This window comes from Anabrus simplex, chromosome 1 (genome assembly GCF_040414725.1).
Source record: "Anabrus simplex isolate iqAnaSimp1 chromosome 1, ASM4041472v1, whole genome shotgun sequence".
NCBI lineage: Eukaryota > Metazoa > Arthropoda > Insecta > Orthoptera > Tettigoniidae > Anabrus > Anabrus simplex.
In genome coordinates this window covers 1,098,811,337-1,098,828,703 of record NC_090265.1, presented here as the reverse complement: position 1 = coordinate 1,098,828,703, position 17,367 = coordinate 1,098,811,337, and the positions used below count along the sequence as shown (strand labels likewise).

Sequence of the window (17,367 nt, the reverse complement as noted above, 5' to 3'; positions counted from 1 at the left end):
GGTAGTCTTCCAAAACATATAAACACGCCCATGTGTAGGGAAGGTTATATTCGCCAATGAAGTGTTATACTATTAATTTTCAGCTTACTTTCAAAGATTTGTGCCATAAATAATGTAATTTGATGTATTTGAAATGAAAAATCGGTGCATATTGAATTGTAGGTTACCAAGATCATAAACAACGTCAGCTTATTGCCAAATGTAAGTAAATATAGGCTAAATACGTGAGTATTTTGACAAAAGAAGTGCATATTGACAGGAATGGTAGTTGTTGATCCATAAAACATTAATTTTATTGAGATGTGGAATTTTATGAGTTGAGCGTTACGTTGAATTGATTAAATTATGTTTATACTAGCTGATGTACCCGTGCTTCGCTACGGGATTCTCAGAAAGACTGACTTGGTGGTTTTCCTAACTGAATTCAACATAGGTCATTACAAAAACGTCAGTAGGAATGTAGCGATTGAAAGCAATGTTATCATATAAAATACTCGATCAAATTAAAAACCGCACACTTTTCACTTTCAACAAACAGTACTACGGTGCCGATCTAAGAGTCCAAAGTTCCAGAGATGGAATAACCAGGTCGCAGACTGCTGTGAACACTCCTCTGTAATTATTCCATTAAATATGCACACTACTTACTCATTCCAATCAGTGCCTCAGTGTAGGGATTGTATAGCTCGAATACTATGATGAACCAGTGTGTTACGTACCATATATATCAGAAAATGTATGAACCAGAGGAATGGCATGCTAAAGAAGAAAGTTATCTTACTCCCCAGCTACTTCCCGCCAATATACAGGCAGGCTGTTACAGTCGGTACGACCAGGCGAGTTGCCCGTGTGGTTAGGGGCGCGCAGCTGTGAGCTTGCATCCGGGAGATAGTGGATTCGAACCCCACTGCCGGCAACCCTGAAGATGGTATTCCGTGGTTTCCCATTTTCACACCAGGCTGTACCTTAAAGCCAAGGCCGCTTCCTTCACATCGCCATAAGACCTACCTGTGTCGGTGCGACGTTAAACAAATTTAAAAAACCTCGGTACGCTGCAATAATCCTATCTATCGGGGATGAGAGGAAACAGAAGACAAAAAGCACATCACAACAAACAATGGTCAATGTAATGTTATTGTTGATAAAGTTTATGAGCTTTCTATATTGCAGGCCTTCACATTAGTTTTCTTTCGATTCTGTGATATTAGAGTGTCTTACAAAATTATTTATATCGTAGACTGTAGTTCCTTATTCTCAGACTTTACATACCGATTTTCACTAAATTCTGTTTACCCATTTTCTCGTGACTCGGCGCTGATATGGACTTAGTAACAAAAATCCAAATTATTGAATATCTCTGATTATATGCGGTACGGTAACAATGTATAAGACATAAGTGATCGGAAATTTAATAACTTCTTACATAACTACTACTAACTTACGACATAACTAAAGTTATGTTAGTTATGCAGTATTTATCGATAAGACCACTAATAACATAAGTAACTTATTTAAGAACTACGTTTCAGGCCATCCCCTAAACTATCATTTTACTCAACATGAATAAAATAATTTGTAGCCTAGATTGCAGTGGTTAATCACCTGACATTACATACCGATTTTCATTAAATTCTCTTCAGCCGTTTTCTATTGATGCATGTACAGACAGACAGACAGACAGACAGACAGACAGACAGACAGACAGACAGACAGACAGACAGACAGACAGACAGACAGACAGACAGACAGACAGACAGACAGACATTACGGAAAAGTAAAAAATGCATTTCCTTGTTACTGTCGACATGACCGATACAGAAATACCATTCTTTTCAAATTCTGAGCAATGTACAGACAAAACTCTTATTTGATATATATAGATTACATTTCAGGCCTTCCCCTAAACTACCATTTCACTCAGTGCGAATAACATTATTGATAGCCTAAATTATAGTGACTTATTCCCCGACTTTGCATACCAATTTTCGTGAAGATATGACCACTAATAAAATAAATATTTGGCAATTAAATTTTAGGCCATCCCCTAAACTACCATTTCACTCAGCGTGATTAAAATAATTTATAGCCTAGATTGTAGCGGTTCATCACCCAACTTTACATTCCGATTTTCATTAAATTCTCTTCAGCCGTTTTCTCGTGATGCGTGTACATACATACATACATACATACATACATACATACATACATACAGACAGAAATTACGGAAAAGTAAAAAAATGCATTTTATTGTTACTGTGGACATGACCGATACAGAAATACCATTCTTTTCAAATTCTGAGCAATGTACAGACAAAACTCTTATTTTACATATATAGATTACATTTCAAGCCTTCCCCTAAACTACCATTTCACTAAGTGCGAATAACATTATAGATAGCCTAGATTATAGCGACCTATTCCCCGACTTCGCATATCAATTTTCGTGAAGATACGAACACTAATAAAATAAATATTTGACAATTAAATTTTAGGCCTTCCCCTAAACTACCATTTTTCTCAGCCTGTATAGCCTATATTGTAGCGAATTTTTTCCCCATCTTTGTCTAGCGATTTTCATTAAGACACGACCACTAATAACATAAATATTTGAGAATTAAATTTCAGGCCATTCCCTATACTACCATTTCACTCAGCGTGATTAAAATAATTTATAGCCTAGATTGTAGCGGTTCATCACCCGACTTTACATTCTGATTTTCATTAAATTCTCTTCAGCCGTTTTCTCGTGATGCGTATACATACATACATACATACATACATACATACATACAGACAGACAGAAATTACGGAAAAGTGAAAAATGCATTTTCTTGTTACTGTCGACATGACCGATACAGAAATACCATTCTTTTCAAATTCTGAGCAATGTACAATAATTCGAAATCGGTTAATTCAAAATCCTGCCTAATTCGAAGAAGCTCTCGTTCCCGGAAATATGAGATACAGTTTTGCATGTTATTTCAATTGTTTAATTCGAAATACGGATAATTCGTAATTCGAAGTACGTCGGCCCCATTACCGAAATTCAGACTTTTAATTCGAAACTGCCTTAACATTTTAAAACAATAGTACCGTATGTTACAGAGTAATTTCAACTCGAAATTTATCTGCTCCGCGTCATAATAGACTCTTATTTTATATATATAGATTTGCGGCGAAGTAGAGATGTGATGGAAATACGAGGTAAGAAATGTGAATGTTATGAATAATATGTATTCGCGGATATACAGTAGAACCTCGATAATTCGAAATCGGTTAATTCAAAATCCCGCCTAATTCGAAGAAGCTCTCGTTCCCGGAAATATGAGATACAGTTTTGCATGTTATTTCAATTGTTTAATTCGAAATACGGATAATTCGTAATTCGAAGTACGTCGGCCCCATTACCGAAATTCAGACTTTTAATTCAAAACTGCCTTTACATTTTAAAACAATAGTACCGTATGTTACAGAGTAATTTCAACTCGAAATTTATCTGCTGCGCGTCATAATAGAACGCGCGTTCCGGAACGTGGAGGGGTAGCTTTCCGCACTTACACTCACTTCGGTGAGTCTACAGTGCGCTTCATGATTGCTAAGTTGAATGAAATCGGAACTCTTGTGTGTTCAACCTTTTAAGGAACGCCGTAATATCACGCAACATGCAGTGTGCGGGAAAACAGAATCCGCTAACACTGGCGATGCCGACAGTTGACGAAAAAAACGTGGCAAATATAATAAATTCGTAGGCACCGAACAATACCAGTACTGACATTGCCGGTGAAACTGCATTGCTTTACGGTATGTTAATGCGAGCCCAAATGGTCTTATTGTTTTAAAGGAGAAATTGCCAGCCGGGAAATCGTACAGTGTGAGGGATGGGGGTCATAGTAATGCATTGCAATGCACATGGAAGCGAGATACTTTATTCCCTCGTCATAGGAAACTTCGATAAGTCACAATGTTTTAAGAGCGCCGGGCACTTTCCATGCCAGTACAAAGCATCTATAATTAAAATGTAAACAGTAAAGAAATCCAAAAAATAATGCATTTGCACAGGGGAACCGGCATAATTTATCCTCGTCTTTGAATTGTGCGATTTTTTTCTTTCGTTGCGTGAGGTTATGTTTGTCAGTGATTTATTCAAGTGCATTATTTGAACATTGTAAATGCACCTTGTTGGATACATTTCGGAAATAGTTTTTTCCATGGCATTTGAAAGGTTTAAACTGTGAATCGAGGTGATTGCATGTATTAATGGTTCTTAGAATACTTCGTGGCGCGGCAAGTGTTTACATTTCTGAAGTACGAGAGAAGTGCCATGGCGGGAAATCGTACAAGGATAGAGTCATAGGAGAGTTCGATTTTAAGGGCATCGGGTACTTTCTGTGTAAATACAAGGCATCTAAAATGCATACAGTATAGTAATCCAATTAATAAAGCACTTGCACATGGGAGCGAGCATAGATTTCTCCTCGTCTTTGAATCGTGCTTTTTTTCTTTCTTTCTTTCGTTGCGTGAGGTTATGTTTACCAGTGAGATATCCGAGTGTATTATTTGAATACTGTAAATGGACCTTCCTGGATACATTTTGGAAATAGTTCTTTTTTCATGGCATTTGAAAGGTATAAACTCTGAATCAAGGTTAAATGCATGCAGTAACGGGCCTTAGAATATTTTGTAACGCGGCAAGCGTTGGTACTTCTGAATTGCGAATTGGCGGTTAATTCGAAATCACGTAATTCGAAGTCCGATTTTTGAGCCCCAATGACTTTGAATTAACGAGGTTTTACTGTACTAGTTGAGGAATTAAAACAAATATGACGATGTATGAGGAAAGAATTTTACATAAGGTTAAATTCTATTAATTTGTGTAATGCAGTTATGGATCAAGGTTATATTGGACGCTAGCAGCGACGTGAAATATGAAAAAATATGAAATAACCTATATATAAGTTGATGGCAATTTGTTACTGGACTTACAGGTTAGTAATAGAGTATAATAATCAAAAATAATTTCAAATAACCTATAGTTAAGAATATGATGGCATCTTCAAAGAGAGTTTCATATGTTATTTAATATTTAGACAGATTTAAGCTGAAACAGTAGGTTATTGATGGCAAATATGATCTTAGTGTCTTCATAATGTTATCTTATCGCTATTAACGAGTTAGGAAGTTTCATCTATGGTATTCCTTTGCTACTTGCAACTATATGATTGAATTTATGAAGCGATATGACCTAAATTTAACCTGTTTGCAAACTTGTTGAGACTATATTGGAGAATTTTACATATTTCTTAGGGAATATTTTTTTGAATATGTCTAATCATGATTAACAAGAATATTTTTTAAAATTAATATATTATGATAGGTAGTCATTGAAAGCTACAGAGATGAAACATTACTTATTCTGCATATGTTTAATGATGAATTTACTCAAGAAAAGCAAAAATAGATGAGATAATTTTCCAGAAAGAAGCATCCTTGGATTCTTGAATAATAAAAACTCGGTATCATGTAAAAACTTGATATCATGTCAGAACTTGCTATTTTGTTAGAACTTGACGGTATATTACAGCCTAATATTTCATGAGAATTTGAAAACTTTAAGATCTTTTCCCAAAGAATTTCATTTTATTTTATTCTTAATATATCATTTCTTTCATTTCAAGTTAGTCAACTGGAATGATTATTTCATTAATGTCAACAATTTTAATTTTTTTTTAATAAGAGACTCATGAGGTGAAGGATGTAATTCATGTCAGGTCAGGAAAACTTCCATTGAATAATTTCAATCCACATAGAATTTTAGGAAATAAATTATTTTTATTTGTTATGAGACCTTGGACGACGGTAAAAATGATTGATGATTGTGACCCGAAAGTTATGATAAAGATGATAACTTCAAGACAATTTTTGCAATGAAATACCAATGTGTACAAAATAATTGGAAAAGATTTTAACTTATTCCGAAATACTATATTATTTGAATAAAGTTAGTAATTAAGAATTTAATTTTTTATTGTTATTTATAGATTATAAGATTGATTTACGATAATTTCATATTTGATGATGAGTAATTGCATTTAAAGTCGGTTATTTTTGACTTAATGATCTAATAAAGTCGGACTCGCGTTAAATTTTTTTAAATATAACTTATTCCCTGAGATGTTCTTCGTAGTTAGCCGTGGATTTTCTTGAACGTCAGCGTATAACCAATTAGAGGAAAGAGTAGACACCCAATCGTCCAGCATGGTTAATCGGTTCAAGAAAAATTGGCACCCAACGTGGTTGCAAAAATAAGTGTAAGGCGCAGTATACTGGAAGCCATTTCTCTTCAGTTTTGACTTAGTTAATATATAACTGTCAGGTTCTTCAGTCTGTCGAACACTAATTCAGGATAAAATAAATTGAGGTATCTAAAAAATAAAACATTAATTAAAAGCAAAGTGACCGGTTTCATTCTTGAGAGAACACGATGATGAATATTATTAGCAAGTGCGAAAACGTTTGCGTTCAGATTCTGTGTATACCCTTCTAATAACTGTTGAAATGTTATAACTTACTTTAATGAAGTACTCCTCATAATCTGTGTTAAGTCAAATCAACTCCTTTCTTTTTAGGATTATTTTTGTGGTTTTCATGAGCAGATTTTAATCTTGCGATAGAAAGTTCTAGGAAAAAACTTTTAATGTCCCATCTTCGTTATATGAGACTTGCAGTATCTATCATCAAAAGTTTATTAAAAAGGCTTTAAACATATAAATACTGAAGCTTAATAAAACGTACCTTCGAGTGATGAGACGATAATTTTCCTGACATGCAAGCCATGTTCCAAAATCTAACAGACGAGAAGCTCTCAATTTATTGATGACAGTGGGTTCCATCTTCCAGTCCTGATTACTGAACCTATGTGAAGAAGATATTATTACAAGGCTTCTGTGATTTCCATGTTCATATAAAACATTTGTGAGAATATACTTCTCTGTTTTTGAAACATAACAACATAGTAAGTGTCCATGGAGATATTTACTGCATTTAATAGCAAATTTATCCAAAAGTGCATAATGTATGGAAACCAAAATCAAACATCAATATCATTCACATCTTACCTTAAATTATTTAAGGATTTCTCTAAAGGCCTAAAGCCCTGTAGGTCCTGGTCTTCAGGCAAAGGCATGTAGCTATCTGTAATACAGAAAATAAGCCCTTATGCTCAAAACAGCAATGTGTGCATTCAGAATTCTGATGGAAAGACAAACTTACATTTATCCGCTGTAAAATCTGTCAAGGAAGGTTGCAATCCATTCAACAGCTTGCAGAGACTAGGCCAGATCTGGAGACGTGAAGTGAAAGCCACATCAGATAGAACTTGTGGCTCCAAGCGAATCCAGTCCAGGGTCAACTTAACTGAAATTTAGAAATTCTCATGAATTATTACATATCAAGACTGCTCTATACAATGATCAACTCAAATGTGACAGTATAAGCTAGCAAATAAATCAGCTGAAGTGGGAACGTCACAAGTATGTAAAAAGTACATGTGCATGGACAGTAACTGACTAAATCCCAGTCCTACCATAGATCTGAGCAATGAATCTAAATGAATTAAACTTCTAGGAGATTGGTTTCTAATGACTTTGTCCCCATCTCACTTTTTAAAAACTTGTCTTTCTAAAATATTCCTTCCTATTCCCTCCTATTCTACCCAGTATTATGTATCAAGAAATTTATTCAGGGTAAAACGTGTTACTTACTAGCTGGTAGTGCAAAATACTCCAGAAGAGCTTCTCCTTCCTTCAAGGTGTAAACGGGCAAGAGGAAGGCACTCAAGGAACCAGCCATCAGGTCGAGAATAAGATGCCTAGCTTGTTGCTCCTCTTCTGTCAGTTGTTCATCCACCAGCAACAGAGCTGACTTGTCAGTATCCAGACCACCAGAGTGATGCAGGGCAAAAAGATTGATGGCTAGCATCTGGCAAAATGTAGAGCAAATTGAAAATCGCCACATTACCTGAACATTAAAAACTGTTCCTGACTAAATTTATGGTTTAAAACAAGAGGTTTATCAGCACTGTGTACTTACAGTATTAAGGATGAGTGAAATATTTAACAACTTTGATATCAAGGAGTCTGTATTAATGTGCATCTGTTATGAAACTGGGACTAATTTCAGGAAAGTAGCAGCCAAGTTTTTGACAGACACACAACCTGACTGACTGCCTGAAGTTAAAATATGGATAACCATTTCAAGGATGGATGATGGTGGTGGTAACCAAACTCATTTGTTGCTCAAAGTCCGCGTACATTGGCCAGAATGACCTAAGCTTTAGCGCAACGAGTTAACTTGGCTAAAAGCACCTGCAGGATGTGTGAACTGACAAAAGTGGCAAGAAATGATTCACTTACACAGGTAACCAGGTTACAAAATTAATAGTTATGGTTAGCAGCCAATAAATACTAGTGTTGACCAACAAGTCAATGTCTCAGGTAGATATCTTGAACAAATATCTTCTTCTTCTTCCTCTTTCACCGCTTTTCCTACACACACATGTGGATTTGCCAGTTTTACAGCGGATGTCCTTCCAGACATCAATCCTATATGGAGGGATGTAATCACTATTGCGAATTTCTGTGGTGGTTGGTAGTGTAGTGCGTTGTCTGAATATGAAGAGGCAAGTGAAGAAGACAAACAAAATCCCTGAGCCAGAAGTATTAATCAGACGCAATTTAAATCCTTGACCTGGCTGGGAATTGAATCTGGGACCCTCTGAACTAAAGGCCTCAACACTGACCATTCAACCAATGAGTTGGACATATAATGACCAAATACAACAGGGAAAAATAATCTTTTGAAAGACTAGTGCACAACTTGGAAATAACTTAAGGAGCCTAGAAATTCAGAGGGAAGGTAATAGTGATTGTTATTTTAAGGTGCAAGAAAACATGATTATTAGCCCTGCCAAAAGGGAAACAGGAAATAAAATAAAAAGGGATACTTCTTTGGGAGAGAGACATGCTCAGATTCACAAATTTCTAAACTAAATATCGAGGATTTATGTTCAATCGATCTCTGGTAAGAGAGTGGTGTCTTCAGTACACAATGTCTTCTGATTCGGGCAAAAACAAATTTGTTACTTTCATCAATCTCTCTTTGAAAGCTTTGACAATATGAAAGTGTCATGTTCGAACAATCCTAGCAAAGCCATTACTTGTGCAGCCAGTCCCAATAATGAATGGGGCTGATGACCTAGATGTTAGCCCCTTTAAACAACAAGCATCAATAATGACTGGTCTAAAAGTATGGCTTGTAGGATCAGTTGGTGCATATATTTCAGTAGGCTTGGCCGAGTGAGATGGAACAGCAACTTCTGGCTCAGTGTAGTAACCAACAGGACAAAACCTCGCTCCTAGATTCCCCTACAAAACCATTTCACTGATGTGTAGGCTTTGTATGGCACCTGATGATGGAACTGTTAGGGGCTAAAAAAATCCTACAATTGTGTATCAAATATCTTCTTGCCCACATGATGGTTTTGCTTTGAGACATGCATGGATATTGAGGGTATAACCTATCAATACTTCCTAATATTTAACCAATTCTCCTAACACAATCACAGAAATACTTAAGAGAATACTTGTTTACATTGTAACTGCTAAATGAAATTCTGGCCCTACTCATGCCAAGCATGAAATTTCATTCTATTTTTAATGCTGGTACACTTCTCAAAATTTCCTGATAGAAGAATTCTACTAGATGCTTCCTATTCCATGTTTCAATGTCAAAATAATGAACTGAAGACTTTCAAGATAGCTTGTTATTAAAACACTGATTATATTTATGGACAATACATCAATCATTTATGGACAATACATCAGTCAAGAAAGAAATCCTTATCTACTGAACTGTCATGTTTCTTTCTCAAAATATCACCCACTTTAACAGTTTCCCACAAACCAAGCAATGCCATATACTTACAAGAAGCATATATGATCATTTATAACCGGGTAACTCGTCAAATTTTCTGACCAAGAGAAGAGGAAGTCACATGCTTCAATTGAAATTGAAGCACTGAAAGAAAGTATATCCATCCTAGGACAATTTGTAAAATTTTCTGGACATCTTAGCAAAGTTCACATCTTGTTTCATCAAAGTGAATTCATAGCTTATGAACAACAGCTTTTGTTAATCACCAGTGAACTTACTTCCATTTACAAAGGGGCTCTTATGGATCTGATGTCATTTACAAAACAAAATGACCCCTTTATGGTTTGTTAGCTTATTAACCGTTTTCAGCACCTACAAATTTCTTGATACAACTACTGTATTTCCTCACTAATTAGACCCCTTTTTTCTCACTTTTATAGCTGCAAAAAGTGAAGGGGAGGATGATATATGAAAGGCTCCCACTGCACAAAATGGTCTTATGGCGATGATGGGACAGGAAAGAGCTAGGAAAGGGAAGGAAGCGGCCGTGACCTTTTTGCCTGGTGAGAAAATGGGAAACCATGGAAAACCATCTTCATGGCTGCAGACAGCGGGGTTCGAACCCACTATCTCCCGTATGCGAGCTCACAGCTGCGTGCCCCTAACCGCACGGCCAACTCACCTGGTAGTAAGAGAATCAGCCCAGAAGTGACTAGTGACGCTCTATTCCAGTCTGATACAAATATATTTTACGAGTGTTTCGGGTATGGGACATTCTGTGATCTCAAAATTGTTTGTTAATCCACAAGAGCAAAAATTTGAGTAATACTGCATCATACAAACTCGCAGTGATTAGTTATGCCGAAACATACGGGAATAGGGCAGTGGGGCGTATTCAGTGTTCAAATGCAACTTGCACTACTGCGGTAACAGAGAAGTACACTTCAAGCGACCAACAAGTCTTGCAGAGCATTTCGCGGACCAAAAAGCAGCAAGTTTCTGCAAGTAGAAGAGGATCCACTTATATATATGATTTCGTTACGCAACGTTGGATAAGCTGTTCCTCACAAAATGCTGTATGTTAAAGAATGAAAAATAGCCGCTGCACATGGAATCAGTGTCTTGGATTTGAAGGTTAGCCGAGGCTTGATTCATTTTATGAAGAGAAATGGATTTTCGACAAAGAACAACATTATGCCAAAAACTGATGAATGTTTTCAACCATTTTCAGTGCTTCATGATTGAGAAGCATAAAGTGAAGGATTATTTAATCTCCCAAATACGAGCCGCAGGTCAGATGCCAACCAGTTTCCATGCGCCACAAAGTCGAACAATCGACAAGAAAGGAACATAGTGTGTTATCGTACGCGCTACCAAAAGCGAAAAACAACGCTGTATTGCAATGCTTTCTGTAACAATTGACGGCAGAAAGCTTGCACCTTACGTTGTTCTAAAACGAAAAACAATGTCTAAAGCAAAATTTCTGCGAGTGATCCACGTTCGCATTCAAGAAAAAGGGTGAATGGACATGTCACTCGTACAAGATTGGATACAAATGTTTTGGGGAAATCTACCAGGGTCCCTCCTTTGATGCCCGGCCCTTCTTGTGTTGGACAGTTTTTTTTTTTTTTTTTGCCGGTATGGCATTGCTATGATATTACATGAATTGTACTTTTATTAGTTCATGTTTATTTAACTTCAGGTCATATTGTCAGCTCGTAACAGGAAGAATATTTTCCAGTGTCGGTACTTCAAACCCCCGTGTCTAACTTATCTGATGTAACCTATTTGACTTTTCAGAAAAAATATCACGCCGGAATTTTACGCCAAATGGCGATAACCGCAAATGAGTTGAACCAATTGTGTTTATATTATATTTGATGTATTTTTCAAAAGTAAATGAACTGTAAATAATTTTTAAATACCTGAATTCCTTGAAAAATTTACACATCCAAAGTTTTCGCCTAAATTTTTAGTCAAATAAGTGCCTTAATTACGCGAGAAAATATGGTATGATCTCCAGAAGTGTGCTGCTTCAACTTTAGTATAGGAATTTCTTTTTTGTATGGCTCTCATTAGCCAAGGATCAAACACAACCCACTCATAACAAGCCATTTTCTTGAGAGAACATTAATATTAATGTTTGCAATATAACCAATACAGTGTAACGAAAGTCTTTTAAATAGAAATAATTAATTGAAGGCCTTACAAATGATGTACCTGGACTAGTTTCCACGAAGTGAGGCTCTCGGTGGCCACATGCGCCGTCAGTGTGGTAGTCAGGATCTTGACGTACCTCTCAGCTTGTGCCAGTTGCGTGCCAGTGTGCAGCAGCCCATGCAGCTTCAGGAACACTGACACGTACTCAGACGTAGACAATTTGTTGCGACCCTCCACGTTCAATCTGAACATTTATACAAAGAAATTCTTGCTTAGTACCTTAAACTGAGGAAACATATAATAGATTAGAAAAGTATTATACATTTTTCTCTGAGTAATTAATTGGAATTACATACATTTTCTGACAAATCCTCAAAGGAAAAGCATCCGTTTATGAATCTGACATAACGTTAAGATATTTTTCATCTAAAAGAGTACACTGAAGAGCATAAAAAGGCAAAAATGTGAAAACTAAAGCTTGTCATTTTCAATTTCCTTAATCCACTTCACAATTTAAAATCAAATTCATGATCCCTGAGATGAAAAATTATAGTAATCTTTCTCTTCTTCTTCTACTTCTACTTCTACTTGTTCCTCCTGGTGGTAAGAGTCCACTACATGGATTCGTTGTCTCCATTTAGTTCTGTCTTGGGTCATATCAGGGTGAAGACTGACGCTCTTCAGATCTTTGTGAGAAGTATCGGCCCAGCACTGTTTTAGTCTCCTGCCAACGTCTTCTAACACGTAACCTGTCTTTGTGATAGTATTGGCCCCTGTCCTTTGTACAGGTCCAAACCATCGCAGGTAACTCTTGCGCATTTTGTCTTGAATCGTTGCAACGCCAAATCTCTCCCTGATAGTTTCATTAGAGATGTGATCCAGTTTAGTGATGCCAGCTGTCTACCTCAACATCTTTGTCTCCATGATGCCCAGTCGACGCTCTATCTCAGCCATAGTTGGCCAATATTCGCAACGATGCAGTGAAACAGGTCAGACAACAGTAGGATTTGCAATTATCTGTCATTCTCCAGTCACAAGTGACGCCGGTCATAATTCGCCATTTCACCCAGGCTGCGGTTAACCTTGCATTGATCTCTTTGACAAGTCAACCATCATCAGTAGTAGTGGAACCAAGATACTGTACCATTCTGTTAGTTATAAGAATGGATATTTAACGCTGATAAAATAATGCGCAGCAGGACGCTAACAGCAAAGGCGTGATGCTATACCAAGCACGGGAAATGAAGGGGATTCCCGAGGCAAGGCGTGGTCATGTGTGACAAAGAAAGAATATGCGAGGAAGAAAGAAAGAGAGATGGGATTTTGTTTGGGGGAGAGACCTGCCATCTTAACAGAGATTTTCAGCGGGAACAGACAGGCTCACCACATTACGGAAATTGAGTCGTAATTCCTATATTTGAAGGTTTCCCAGGAAAGTAAAAGAAGGGAAATCAGTGCTAGAATTTTACGAAGCCATAGGTACATCAAAGTCTATTAATATATAATTGAATAAATAACTACATGGGAGGCCGACTACCGTGAGAAAATGTTTCGAGGCCACATGCCAATCTCAAGTTGTTTCCCGGGACTTCCCAGTGCGTCGCGTGGGTTCCTGGATTCTATAAGAGCAGAGAAAGGTGGAAGGAGGTGTTCAGTCCATGATAAGATCGCTGTCCGTGCGCGTCGCGTCTCTGCTGATATTCGCGCCAGAAACCTTTGTCTAAGACAAAGATTGTGACTAATAAGCGTTGTGGCGATAATTTGATTCAGCAGCTTTGAGATTTGTAAAATTCCCGGTAGCAATTTAAGTAAATGACCATATGTAGACGTGTGCAGTGAGACCGCGAGTGTTTTAGTATTTGACGCAAAGAGTGCTACCTGAGTAGACTTTCATTATGAGGCGATGAGAGAGGACTGGCAACGGGTGAAGGAACGCCAATAACAATAAGCTAGGATAGTTGGTATTATTCCGGTCAGATGTAGAAGACTAGATTAGTGGAGCAGGAATAGTAAAGTCAGTTTCGAGATTCCAGATATCCAGGACTGATTCCCATGTCAAAGGGAATAAATAGATCGGGAGGTGGTGTGCTGTGAATAAACTGAGTCTTTCATTTTGGTGAAGAGCGGTGAGGTGTGCAGGAGACTGGTGTTACGAACTGCCGTCCACGACCCCAAGAAGACGACCAACGGGCCACCCAGGCGGAAGAAGACGTCATGAACATGGAACACTGGAAGACTGGACCTGAGGGATCGATCTGGGACAACACTGCCGCCATGACTGCTTAAGCATTCACAGTCAACCCGGACGGTGAGGAAGAGGTCTCCAAGATGATAGATAAGTGAACTATAATTAATATATATGTGTAGGGTCGGGGGGTTGTTATGCAGAAATACGGTGATTAATTTGTAAATATAATAGGGAATATGATACGGCCCATTAGGCCATTTATTGAGGTATTTTCTTTATATATTTTAGGGTAAGGCATATACATTTTTATTTTATTTTTATAGAAAGCAAGGATTAAGGTAGTTTAAATGATTGTGTTGCTGTACACATAGTCGTAGGGAAGCTTAATTACGAGCTTAGATCAATGTTTCTTAGTGCCCGGCATCTGACGATATCTGCTTGTAAGTATGGGTTATTAATGATAGAGTACCATTATGTTGGGAAGGGAATCTGTCTGCATAATGTAGAGCACGCATGCGGCCTGGATTTAATTGTTTACTTCGTGTTTGTATTGAGTTTGATTGACTGTGAGTGTAATGAAACTACACCGTAGGCTATGTCACGTATATTTGCGACCCCTCATACTCTGCCAAGTAAGGGATTGAACCCTAGACTTGAGGGTAGCTGGAACTTGTCGCATGGGTTGACGGCGAGGTTGATGTGAATAACGGAATGTTATACTTCATATGTTATAATTGAGACCCAGGGCAGTCTGCTACGGGGGTTGGACAGTTAGAAGAAAGTAGATGATTCCTCACTCATTTATATGGCTATTTTTCGCCGTGTGTAGAAGAGGGTAGGAGCAGGGGCAAAGAGCTCTGCATGCTTGGAAACTAGGCTATGTTTTTATTTTTTTGTTGTTGTGAGGGTGTGTTTCACGGCCGAGTCTTGGAGGTCGTTTCCCCTGCCCGCACAGCAGGGAGCCTCGCCGCCATTTTTAAAAGGACGGTGGTGTGAGGAATTCTTTCTCGCAGGCGAGACAGGCATGCGACGGCGGTTTCATTTATTCATTCTTTCTTTCTCTCTTACTTTCTTTATTTTGTTTGTTAATTGTGTCTGTTAGGTAGTAACTGGGCACTAAGGAAACTAGCTTAATCAGTACATTTTGTAAATATAACGTTTGTTTTAATGGACCTTGGTTCATATCCATAAAATATATATATTTCATGCGAGATTAGAAAGGATATGCCTGTAGTTGTAGGTTCAAACTTACTATTTTGTTGTGTGCATTTTCCCAAATATGAGTGGGGACCTTTTTTTTTTTTGTGGCTTTATTTCTGCAGGACAATTTCTCACCCTGGCATCATATACTCTATCTGTAGGTACAGCGATGCTGTTCCGTGTAAGGACACATTTGTTTCTTTGGTTCACTTATCGTCTCCCGCACGACATCAACCAGCTATTTTATATTTTTCGATGTTTATCTTTGGATTTATGATGGGAGCCTTTGGGGCATCCATTTTAGCACTATTAGTGCAATCAATTGTAAAATAAAAGAAAAGTAAATATTGGTTTAAGAATACACAACTTTGGCTCAAAATGTTAGTAAATGCGTTTGTGTTCCTCATTTCGTAAGCATACGTATAGTACAATTATTTTTTTTACCTCCCTACTCTCGTTCACAAGAACCCTGTAAACGACCTTTTCCTGCCGACTGCAGTTGGGCTGGCGCATTCATCAAATGACAGGTAAGAAGGTAAGATCGACTATGCAGTGTTGTTTATGCCCTATAGGGTATATTAAAATGGCGCCGAACTTATGGGCAGCTGTCGCGGTTTATTGGGCCACAATACTTGAATCTTATCACTCGCAGCAGCAGGTCCTCACCATCTACCTGAATGGTTCCAATTATTTGCGGATTTGACGTTATATATTCAGTCTTCCTTTTATTGAGGTGCAGGCTGTACTGCAGCAGCCAGTTGCTCCAATCCTGGGTTTGCCATTGCAGATCAACCTGGGCCTGAGGCCAACATGACATCATCAGTGTAAAGAAGCATCCATGGCAAAGGATAGTGCAGGTCTGCTATTACATTGTTCAGTGAACAAGAGCAGTCACAATGCTGAAGCTTGGTGAACGAGGATGGTGAAGGGAAAGTCAATGGATGCTCCTGCGGCGGCATGAATGTAGCTTTTTGGGTCTACATAAAGCAGTTGCATCCAGTTGATAAGGTATTCTGGTATGCCATGCTCTCACAGTGCTAGCCATAGGAAGTGGTACTGTCACTCAACAAATAGCACCAAATACAACAAACTACAACCAGAGAGAATACGACTAGCACTAAAAGAAGATTATTCTACACCTCAGTCTCTCTTAAGTCCAGAATACTACAGTAGATTCTTGATAATACAATGTTCCATCTAATCCAAGCGATAAAAAGCCTGACTGATAGCTAAAAAATGGTAATCCATTACTAGGACACTTCTGAATTGAATTTTTTCAAAATGAAAGATTGTACAGTATGTGACAAAACAAATTGTACTGAAATTATTGCTCATCTGCTATCCATGTTTCCAAAGCAAATAAATATTTATTTCTTGCATATAATAGTTCGATATATTGTGAATTCACTGTTGCGTTTTCTGCAATTATGGTTCTCACAACAGAGGAAAAGGTGTTTATCGGGGAACACCACTTCCAGTCATACAGGATGGGTGTCAGAATGGGCAGAGTTTGCTTCATGTTAAAGAAGAGTATGAGGAGAGATTTAATAATGAGGCACCAAATAACGGAAAAATGTTAGCTGTCATTGACAAGTTCCATCATATACGATCAGTCTTATGTCAACAAAAAAGAACAACAACATGGTACAGCCTCAGAATTTACCTGGTGTGAAAATGTAAAACCATGGAAAATTATCTTCAGGGTTGTCGACAGTGGGGGTTGAACCCACTATCTCCACAAATGCAGGCTCACAGCTGCGCGTCACTAACCGCACAGCCACTTGCTCATTTTGTTATACAGAGTGTGTTATGATTTGGTGTGCTGTGTCCGGTCAAGGAATATTGGGCTGTTATTATGACGAGGATGCTACACGTAATCCTGATTATGA

General features: G+C 37.8%; 1 protein-coding gene across 3 annotated transcripts in view; it reads right to left on the bottom strand.

Annotated features, from left to right (window-relative positions):
* The window catches only part of LOC136858050 (nonsense-mediated mRNA decay factor SMG7), a 268,885-nt gene that overhangs the window by 119,288 nt on the left and 132,230 nt on the right, over nucleotides 1-17,367 (bottom strand). For all 3 annotated transcript variants that reach the window (XR_010858592.2, XM_067137287.2, XM_067137288.2), the window contains exons 8-12: nucleotides 12,151-12,334; nucleotides 7,761-7,977; nucleotides 7,270-7,413; nucleotides 7,116-7,191; nucleotides 6,793-6,912 (exon numbers count right to left, since the gene is read on the bottom strand). Coding sequence is in view for 2 of the 3 variants with exons in the window: in XM_067137287.2 (XP_066993388.1) it covers nucleotides 6,793-6,912; nucleotides 7,116-7,191; nucleotides 7,270-7,413; nucleotides 7,761-7,977; nucleotides 12,151-12,334 (741 nt within the window). In the remaining variant the exon portion in view is untranslated. The remainder of the gene's footprint in view (nucleotides 1-6,792; nucleotides 6,913-7,115; nucleotides 7,192-7,269; nucleotides 7,414-7,760; nucleotides 7,978-12,150; nucleotides 12,335-17,367) is intronic.